The following is an 11,312-nucleotide window of genomic DNA, read 5'->3' as shown; positions in this document are numbered from 1 at the left end:
CTAAAAGTCTTGCAATGCCCGCTGACTGTGTCCTGGTGCTAGCTTGTGCCGGTGCCACTTGTTACTTGACTGTCCTGTAATGGAGGCTACGCTTGAGCTATAGATGCTAGTGACTTGTAGCAAGATATGCATTTTATTTATTTATTGTCTCTGCCAGACCGGACGGCCGAATGTATATAAATGTATAAATAATGCATATCTATAGGTCTATATCTAAATCCTATGGAGCTAAGTATTTCATTGTTACAACAGTTTTCATGCCTCTGTGGTGCAGGAGATTCATCATTGCTGTTTTATAAACACAAGGTTGATGTTGGTTCAAATCTGTCTTTTGGAACTTTTTCACTCTACTTCTAAAATCAGTCTTCAAATATTCTTAACATCTTGCATGCTTCTATATCATGAAAGATATGTCAGCGTTTTATAAACTCAAAAGGTCCCTGGTTTGAATCTACTATTTTGAACATTTTCACATCTAAATCCTAGTGAGTAAGTAAGTAATTGTCACAAACTATTTCTAAGTTAAGTCTCTGTGGTGCTGGAAATAAGGCAGTGTGTGTCCTAGAAACAAAAGGTCCCTGATTCAAGTTTACCTTTTGGATCATCTTTATGTTGCATCTAAATACTATTAGTAAGTAATTAGAATCATCTATGGGGGAGAAAAGGCAGTAGCCTCAAAAATCATCAAGATTGTTCACTTGGTGACAAGTTTTAGATTTTTGGCATGGTGTTAGATATGGGCATAAGGTTTTCAAAAAACAACTTCAAATTCGAGTCTGCCGGATAGGCGGTTGTCCAGAATCGCCAGAAAAGGCTCTGGCCGTGGCCCAAATGAGCCAATTGATTGCCATGGCAACCCCTGCAGCCCAAGCTTAATTTGGCAAATCCCCCATACCTGCCATTTGATTACTTAGTCAGTCCACTTTCCACAGTCAGTGTGCACTCTTCAGACATTCTCCACACATTCTACAGATGTTTACCACTATACAAGGACTCTCCAGAACCGCCGATCCCCTTATGCCCATATATGGGTATACCCATATATACCCATATAAAGAAAGTCCTTGCCCGCAAGGACTTTCATGAACGACCTGTTAAAAGGAATTATCCTTATCCCATATATGGTCATATAACTGAGAACATGATCCCCATGCGCTCAAAAGGGACAAGGACAGACAGGTATAGAGATCTCTATATATGGGCATAAAATGACACTGGCAGACAGACAGATACAGAGATCTCCATATATGGGCATAAAAGGGTCACAGACAGACAGACGGTTACAGCGGGTACTCTGACGTGTATAATGGGTATTGCATAACAGGGTGGGGCATGCATTTCACTTGCATCATTCCCGAGTAGGCGGGAGCCCGACGGGCACAGGTCTAGTAATTCCAATATTAGATAGGTTAGTATATGGTTGAAACCGCAAATAATTGGATAACAATAAACAATGATAACCGCTGGACATATCGGTGAGAAGCTTTGAACTCACACTTCCAGTAGGCCAAGGAAGAACCTCCGCCCCAAATTTCTCCTACAGATTTTGTCCAAACATCATGCAAATCGGTACACATATCTCTATAGTCATGCGATCAAGACGGATCTGTCCAATTTTTCACATTCCATCCTGATTGGCTAGGATTGGCTTTCAAAGTTTGCAGGAGTGGCCGTTTTGAATAAAATACCTCAAATCATGAACACAGCGTTCGATTGCTGTGAAACTTTGCACGCACATTCCCACTAGGCCACGGAGGAAATGCCACCCTATGTTTTTCAAATCGGCCTCTAAAACCGTAGCGCTAAAACCGGCAGATTAACGTTTTGTCCAATAGCCTAGCTCTTGAGTCATAGGTCATATGATAATAAAATATATTTTTCCATTGGATTCCTTGGATTATTACGCACCTCCCTAAATAAGCCACGGCATATTTCCACCGGACAAGTTTTCCACCATGTTGCGTTTCTTTTCTTTTTCAACTTTGCTGGCCCACAATAAGCTACCTGGCCTGGCGGAGACCTGTGCTCCGAGGAGCACATTGTTCTTGTTTTTATTAATTTACCTTGTTCATTACCACGTTCAGCACATGGTAATATTCTGTTAGTTTTGAAACAGACATCTAGAAAGGTGCGCTCAGTAGAGCACAATGCCTGCCTGCACACATGCCCTACCTCGTGTCTTTTCCTCGTACATTGTCCCCATGTATGAAAAGGCACGGGGCAATGGGGGAAGGGTTATAATAAAGGACTGTCATTATATCCTTACAGTGCAACCAGAGTAGACCAGGCTATTACATACACGTCTTTGGACACTGAACATATTGAAAAGTAGTGTGACATGTTGTCATCATATGGACAAACATGGTGGGTTCCTATAGCGTTAGGGGTCCATTTGGTTCCCTTTGTACACTCTCAGAGTTAAATTAACACTGAAAATGTTACAGTTTAGAATAGATTGAGGTCCCAAATATAAAAAAACATTGTTTCAATTGTACACTCTCAGAGTTACAGACCCATGGTCGGTATCATGTCAGTATCATGGTCGGTATCATGTTCGGTATCATGTCAGTATCATGGTCAGTATCATGGTTGGTATCATGGTCAGTATCATGTCAGTATCATGGTCGGTATCATGTCAGTATCATGGTCGGTATCATGTCAGTATCATGGTCGGTATCATGTCAGTATCATGGTCACTGTCAGTATTATGTCAGTATCATGGTCAGTATCATGGTCGGTATCATGTCAGTATCATGGTCGGTATCATGTCAGTATCATGGTCAGTATTATGTCAGTATCATGGTCGGTATCATGTCAGTATCATGGTCAGTATCATGTCAGTATCATGGTCGGTATCATGTCAGTATCATGGTCAGTATTATGTCCGGTATCATGGTCGGTATCATGGTCGGTATCATGTCAGTATCATGGTCAGTATCATGGTCAGTTTATAGTAGGATTGTGGTGAAAACCAGGACATAATATTTTTTTAAAGATATTTGTCGGGACACCCAGATTGAAACTGGGACAATCCCGGCCACACCGGTCACCGTCAGTCTTGCCCAAATATGGAGGGACGGCTGGATGGTGAATCTGAAATTATGAAGTCACAAAGTACCTGGTGATGTCTGTGACATCAGTAGCCGTGTCAGAGGAGGCCAGTCAGTACTATGACATCAGTGAGCTCCATATTTGGGCATATCGAGGAACAGCCACACAGGCAGATTTAGGCTGCACCTTGCACGTGTCACAACTTGCCCTTTGTGACGCCACAAGGTGACGTCTCGGTTGTTGATGAATTTGGTCCTTATAAGATAGGTCACAGCCAGTACAGCTGTCAGACTGCGAACAGAGTTCACGGAGAAGTCGCTGAAAACAACACTGACCTGAATCAAACAAGTGAAGTGTAGCCATCTCTGACAGCTGTCCAACCTCTCACTACAGATAAATATACTATTCAACAGGGTTTGACATGGCTTCAAAAAGAATACAGAAGGAGTTATTTGACTTGGGAATGGACCCACCAGCTCAGTGTACAGCTGGTCCAGTCGGCGAGGACTTATTTCACTGGCAGGCTACCATCGTGGGACCGAATGACAGCCCGTATCAAGGAGGGCTGTTTGTCCTTGATATCCACTTCCCCTCTGACTATCCCTTTAAACCACCAAAGGTGGAATTCAAATCAAGAATCTATCACCCAAACATAAGCAGCAGTGGCAGAATCTGCCTTGACATCTTAAACTCAAAGTGGTCACCTGCACTTACAGTGTCAAAAGTGTTGTTATCCATTTGCTCTTTGCTATGTGATCCAAACCCAGAAGACCCTCTTGTCCCAGACATCGCTCACATCTATAGAACTGACAAAGAGAGGTTCGATACATTAGCCAGAGAATGGACTCAAAAGTACGGTTGCAACACTGGTTCTACATAGGTAAAATCGTAACTTGTTTTACCCTAGACCTTTTTTTCCTCTTTAGTTTTTGGTAATTGGTATAATTGGTATATAATGATAATGATTATGTCCTGCAAAAAAGAGAGAGATTTAGTCCCTTTTTAGAGATTTAGGCCTATTTTGTATGATAATTATATTAAACTATATACATGATCTATTTTTGGGCGGTGCAACCGCCCCTATATGTGAGGTTTGGACATCGACCCAATTGCACCCCCCCAACCCTGCGCTGTGATTGGCCACCATTGTACCCCCCTAACCCTGCACCGTGATTGGCCACCATGACTCTATTCAGGACTGTGATTGGCTAGAAACACATGACACATGTGCATAGCCCTATAAATAGGACTATGCACTTAAAAAAAAACACATTTATGTTTTTTTTTTAAGTGAATCACTTCCATCACTGTGATGACCACTGTGACCACACCGCCCACTTCACACTGGGTGTGATTTTTTATTATTTTTCACAAAATATGTGTAAAACGAAAAAGATGTTGATTTGTCAGCCAATCAAGAGGGCAGACGTGACAGCGGTAGAACCTTACCCACATTGATATCATGTGGACATGTCACAACTCACAATTTATAGAGAAATATACAACCATCGACTGGAGACCAGCTGATGGATGCTGTTCTCAACGTCTCAGGTCACATCCAAAGTGTCAAGCTGCAAGTTATGGAAAGGTCAAGTTTGAAGCCCTCAGAAAGCTGCTGCAATGTCATGATTTGCTGCTGCAATGTCAAGATCTGCTTATCATAATTTCCCCACGAGATTTTACTTGAAAATAGCCGATCTACAAACTCACAACGCGTCGCAATGCGACGCGTTGTGAGCTTGTAGATCTGCTATTTTCAAATAGCTGATGTATATGTTAAAGTGCTCATTTGGCCCACAGTCGCTTCTTTTGGGCTGGTTTTGCTAGACCTGGTTGCTTGTTTCTCTCACAGAATCTGGCAACACTGGTGGTAACCCAGGAGGGGAAACATACTGCAGTTGGAGCTCTGGGGGAAGATGACGCTTCTCTCCAGGGACACGTGTGTGTTGAGGTGTGATGTGTGGACCAGATGTCGACTTCCTGTTCAGACCTTTCAAAACGACCCCCTGGAGCCTTAAATTAAACCTGTCCTCCCTGTTCATAAAAGTTTAGATGGTCCTGGGGTGCCTGATGATGACTTGGCCGGTTGGTGCGCCGATCACATACTACGAGGTCCAGGGTTCGGGTCCCGCTCCCGTCCTGTCTCCCTTCTTGCTGAATTGGGTTAGCCAAAATGTCCAGATTGCAAGTGCAAGTTGCTTGTACATAGCCATAAACAAACCTGATATGCCCATATATGGGCATGACCATAAACAAATCCGATACACCCATATATAGACATATATGTCCAGAGCCACAGGGTTAGGTAGTAGGTGTGAGGGCTGTGTAGCAGAACCTCTAGTATACATATAATAATGAATATAATATAATAAAGAAATCTCTGCTTGCTCTAATGTTTTTCAAGGCTTCCTAAGTAAAATCGCCGCCAAAATAAATCATGTTTGGGAGAGTCAGGCTCGCAACTGAGTGTCTCAACCGAGTGCTGAACACACTGAGACCAAGACAATTATCTACTCCTTCTCCAAATGTCCTGGGAAATTGGATTGCAAAACTCAATCGTAGGTTGGGGCTTGAATTTAAAACCTGAATATCGTCAGCTATGGTGCATCCCGCATTTCTGCTTTCCTCTCATGCTTCTCTCATTCGTATTTTACTTTATTTTTTGTGTGTTATTATTGAATTGTGTGGTACACGTGCATATAGTAACCAGAATATCTTTGAGGACATCCTTTGTGGTGATAATGGATATGCTAAAACACAATAAAACATTTTAAAATAATGGTATTCTAAAACAATAAAATACATTTAAAAATAACTAAATAAAATCAATATGATAAGAGAAAGCAGAGGAAACTAGAAAGGTGTGTTCAGTGGAGCGCACATCTTCGCCAGGTTTGTTTTTAAATGCTTTTCATTTCCATTTCTGCTAAAAAGGAATATAGGTATATATGCTCAAATTACTTTGATGTATAGGATAGATTTGCTCAACTGTAAAGACGAAACGGAAGTGGGGGGGAAATGGGGCTTCCGCTTTTCCCCCATACTCATCAACAGAGCTTCCGTGCTCCAGACTGTATGACCGGAAGCATTTGAAAATGGTGGGAGGCAACAGTCTGGCCACTAATTTGGTGAACATTGCAATATGTACAAATAAATCATCATATTTCTGCAACAAAAACAGTGGCATTTGTCACATTTCTGGTGCACCAGGATCAAAATGCTCTGCTTTCAGTAATTACTCGTCACACAATAGAGGCGTGCGCTGAAAATTGCAGATCGACAAGCTCACAATGCGTCGCGCATCGTCGTTATGACGAGGTATCAACCAGGCTGTTCCTCTGTCGGTTAAATGTTGAGGAGACACTGCTGCCGGGAACGTGGATGCTGGGTCACATGGCTGTCCTCCTGAGTAGCATCTCTCAGAGGGTGGGAGACCAGTGTTGCCATGTCCGCTTATTATAAGCGACTTTGGGCTTGTTTTTCAGTGAAGTCGCTTGTAAATATTGGTGGTAAAGTGTAGTAGTTGCTTATTTGGGCTTGCTTCCTAAATGTTGTTTAAACCAGTGGTTCTCAAACATTTTCCTGTCGAGAATCCCCCAAATTAATATGTATATTTGTCCATCTGAAACTATCTTGTGCCAGGGACCCCCCATACAATGTTTCAAACATATTCCAAATCTCACATCTTTTTCAAGATCTTTTGAAAATAGCAGATCTACATGCTCACTGAGCTTGTAGATGGGCAATCTTTTTTATTGGGAATCTCTCTTGGAACTGTTACCCCCGCAACCCAATTCCGGATAAGCGGTTGAAGATGGATGGATGGATGGTTTAAAGTGGTTAAAAATAGTCGCTTCTTTTGAGCTTGTTTCATAGACCTGGTTGCTTATTTCTCTTGCAAAATCTGGCAACAAAATACTGGTGGGAGACCTGCAGGCAGAGAGACAGGGACCACACACGCGCGCACACGCGCACACGCACACGCACACACACACACACACACACACACACACACACACACACACACACACACACACACACACACAGACAGTGTCACACACAAAAATAGAGGCACACAGACTTGAACAAGGCACATGTCAGTTGACAGGGCACATTTGGCAGCACGTGGAGGCACTGTGGACTGCGTGCACACACACATACGTAATCACACACAGGACACGCACAGATGCAGTGCAGACGGACAAACAAAAACAAAAGTATATGTGTGCAGATGCGAATAGATAGCTAGAAAGGGATACAATACAGATGTACTTAGCTGTCCTGGAATAGATAAAACATCTTACGTTTCAGGACACAAGCAGTTGTAGGCGCAGACAGTACAGTACACACACCTACAGTATACATACCGTACTTGCTCAAATGGACAAACACACATACTTACACACAGATGCACGCAGGCTCTTTCACATAGACAAGAAATGCACAATAATTGATGGGCATGCTCGACCACCACAACCAAAGGTGTGTACCTACCTACAGACTAGCACAACTCACATCCAGATACAGGCATGAAAATAGAAAGATTTTGATAAGCTTTCTATTTTCTATGTGCAGCGAATGGACGTGCACAGACAGACACACACGTTGGCACACAGAGCGATTTCTCAAGCATGTCATGATGTGGCACATCAATTTGACCAACAAGACCACTTGTAAAACCCCTCCCCCACAAGAATTACTAGTCTCTCTCCTCTCCTGTATCAACTCAACCACCAACCCCCTTCCCTTCCCCAGCCTGCAGCCTCGTCCTCTGTCTGCTCTCTCCCTCTATATGGAAGCATGTGCCTGCTCTGCTGCACTGTCACCAGATTAGCAAACAGGCTTAAAGCCCGTCTCTACAAAGACACTGTGTACAGAAATATAGCCTCCGTTAATACTGTTTCCTCTCTCTGTGTGTGTGTGTGCTAACCTACAAACCTGCAGACAAAAAGAAGAAAAAAAAACCCTCTGCTGGCGGCCTGGCCCAAATCACACAAACGTTTGCTCCCACTGCTCTTACCAAACAAACAGGCCTACAGTGTGTCAAATAGCACTGGGAAAGACTCCTTGGAGATTGCTATCTATTCTGCTGTATAAGGTATCTCTAACAGGGTGTAGTGGTGGTGGTCTTGGCCGGGGGAGGGGGGGGGGGGGGGGGCAGCCATATGGGAGAGCGCATTGATTACCTGAACGTTTAGAGAGACTGTACGGTAAAATTCTCTGTGAAAGGGTACTTTTGGGTCCACTATAATCGGAGCAATCACTGAGGCTTTTACTGTTTCTATGGAGTTTCTAGTGAGTTTTGATTTTAGTGCCTTTGAGGTGCTGGAGTACCAGGTGCATGCATAGTCAAAATGACATTCAATGAGTGTCCTCAGTGCATTCTTACTGACCAACAAGGAGATCCTGCCCAAAAATCGTATTCTTTGGTTGACTTTCTTGATTACTTTTGTTGCCATTGTATCTGATAAAAATAACGGCCATACATATTTTTTTATGCATTGATGACAAGCAGGTGCATAAATGCAGCCTAGCACTTACAGCATTATATTTTGGATTGAACATTTTTAACATAAATGAGTAATATACACATTTTACATAGCAGGTTCGTCCGTTCATAACCATTTGCGCATTGAGCACATGCATAATGGTTTCTCATAATCAATTGTGTTTGAACACATTTTCTAATCAAAAGGCACTGCACAAAAATGGAGGAATGGGCACTTCAGATGAATCCTTCATAACGTAGGCTGTGGCTCAGCAGACCTGTTAAGGCAATAAATGATAGGCTACTCATACTACTACTTACTGTAGCTAATAGGCAGTGGGTGCCGTCCGTGCGTCTGGTTAGGACAGCTTTGGGAAAGTTGATAAAGCATGAGATCTCCTCAAAGAGCTTTTCAGTTCAAGTGGTCACGTCTTAACGCGTCCACCTTTATGATTAACGTCGTGTTTCACCTGGATGAGATCGCCGCAGTGTGAATAGCTGTAGTGAAGAGTCTTTAGGCATCCATGTTGGATGTTTCATCTTCAAATGTGTGTGCATTGTTGTTCATTTGTGGTAGGACAACTTGGCAACTTTACTCACAAGTGTCTGTGACGTATTCTAACTCAAACAATACAATAGACAACTTTATAACCTGACCGTCTCTCTGCCATTTCGACTACCAACCATAGCTGCCGACAACTTCGCAGCAACCCTCCGGTCTTATCTTCACAATAAAGTGTCTCCCCTTTACCTCCAAATGCAGCGCATTTCACATAGGTTATTATTAACAGGAAATAGGTGTAACTTAACACTAAACACACCGCTACAAAAATAAACAAGCCAGTCACTTCCTGGGTTGACGGGACCCATTTGGGGACCAACATGGAAACAAGCCCCCTGGGCCTTTTTGTGTTTTCCTTTTAGCATAACCTTTGACTGTACTACCTGAACTGTAAACAAATGTGTTAATACAGTATTCAATCAATCAATAGGGGTGTGCTTGTTTTGATTGACTTATGTGCAATGTTCAGGAGCCACTGAGGTGATATTTCGAGCGGAGTGGAGACACGTCAAAACGTCACTTTGGTGGTTCCTGTAAAACTGGTCTGATGAAGAGCTGTGATGCTTGAACTGTCACCTTGGTGGTAATCTCTCAAGACAGAGCCTTTTTTTACTCAATGGGTTCCCAGATTGCCTTGGTGGTAACCAAATAAATGCATTATGGGAGCTTGATCCAGTTGTGCGGGCCACTGTTTATTTGCTGGACATCCTAGGGATGTGCATGCTTTGTGAACCTTTTGCTCAATTTACGATCTACGATCATGCATGTCTTTAGTGAGGCTCTGATTGGCCTTCGGCCTGTGACATCACACCACGTCATGGGTTCCATGGCCTGCGTCAAACCTGGATCAGGGAGTGCTATCACTGCTATGTCTAAAGACCAGATTTTATCGTAAGACGCACATATTCATTCTTTGGAGATACAGCATGCAGAGCACAAAAAACTACCAGGATTCTAGGGGTTAGCTTCAAAAATACAAAATGCCCACAGCTCACTTCATTTACTTCCATCGGTGTAAAGCAGCAAGATCCCTGAAATATTTACCACCTTCTGACATTGCTGGGACACCTCTACCTGTTTGAGCCAGCTTGACAGAGAAGTGTCGGTGGCCACATGCAGGAAAAATAAATTATTCATGTCCCCTCCTTTTACTTCAAAGAGCTTGTGAACCATTGAACCCCAGACACTATTTAGGAAGGTGGTGAGGAGGGGGAGTTGCCAGTCACTAAGCAACCCTCCTGTCACCTGCCCCAACAAGCCAGAGTCAATGGGATGGGAGCGCACATGTAAAGGCCTCCTCCTCAGCAGGGTTCATATGGAAAACAAAATGATTACTGAGATTAGAACAACGTGGCTCCAAGGAAAAGTGCTTATGTGTGATGTGCTTATACTGCTTTTTTCCCCTTGACGAGAAGAGCGAATGTTGTCTCATAATGCACAGAGCTTTAGTGAAACGCCTGGAAGTAATGTTTCAATAATAAGGCCAGATGGCCTTTGTTATTGAAATGGCTTGTTGAACATTGTTGTTGTAGTGTGTGATAGCTGTAGGCCTATTTGTCTGCATTGTTTGTGTTTATTCTTTTAACATTATTTTCCTGCTGCTGTCTTGGTCACTCTTGGAAAAGATATTTCAATTTCAGTGAGACTTTTACCTGGTTAAATAAAGGATATGATGATAGTGCGTTTGATTGGTGTTATTATAGTGTTTTTTTTCCTTTAGATTATTTTTTGTGGCTTTTATGCCTTTATTGATAGGACAGAAGGCTGACAGGAAATTGGGAGAGAGATGGGGAGTGACACGCGGCAAAGGCCATCAGGCTTGGGACTCGAACCCGCGACGCGCTGTCAGGCTATATTGAGCCTAGGTGCCAGGACTGCTACGCCAGCTGTCCAGGCCATGTTATTATAGTGTTGAGCAGGTGAGAAATCTTACTGTACTTCACTGTCTATTTAATACGGCAATAGCAATACATAATTATATATGTGATATCAATATCACTTGGACAGGGCTCCCTAAAATGTTATCTTGCATCTCAATGAGACTTCCCTCTATAAATAAAGGTCTAATAAAAAGCTGTTACATTTTTTTCATGTTATGTTGTCATCATCCCCCCCACACCCAATTTGTTCATGTTTATATTTTTACAAGCAGAGTGATTTCGGTAAAAGGGAGGGAGGCACATTGTCCAATAAGACGTGAGGATATTTGAG

At 42.8% G+C, this 11,312-nt stretch overlaps 1 protein-coding gene across 1 annotated transcript; it reads left to right on the top strand.

The window, feature by feature from the left end:
* Positions 1 to 3,472: 3,472 nt before the first annotated feature.
* LOC311041759 (ubiquitin-conjugating enzyme E2 2-like) lies at positions 3,473 to 3,931 on the top strand (the record flags this gene model as incomplete). The annotated part of the gene is made up of 1 exon (XM_084052246.1): positions 3,473 to 3,931. One exon carries the CDS (start codon positions 3,473 to 3,475, stop codon positions 3,929 to 3,931), a length of 459 nt encoding a protein of 152 aa, XP_083908372.1.
* Positions 3,932 to 11,312: the final 7,381 nt, after the last annotated feature.

The sequence above is a fragment of the Gymnoscopelus microlampas genome (assembly GCF_963454915.1).
Source record: "Gymnoscopelus microlampas genome assembly, chromosome: 3".
NCBI classification, from domain to species: Eukaryota; Metazoa; Chordata; class Actinopteri; order Myctophiformes; family Myctophidae; genus Gymnoscopelus; species Gymnoscopelus microlampas.
This window is presented reverse-complemented; position numbering and strand designations above follow the sequence as displayed.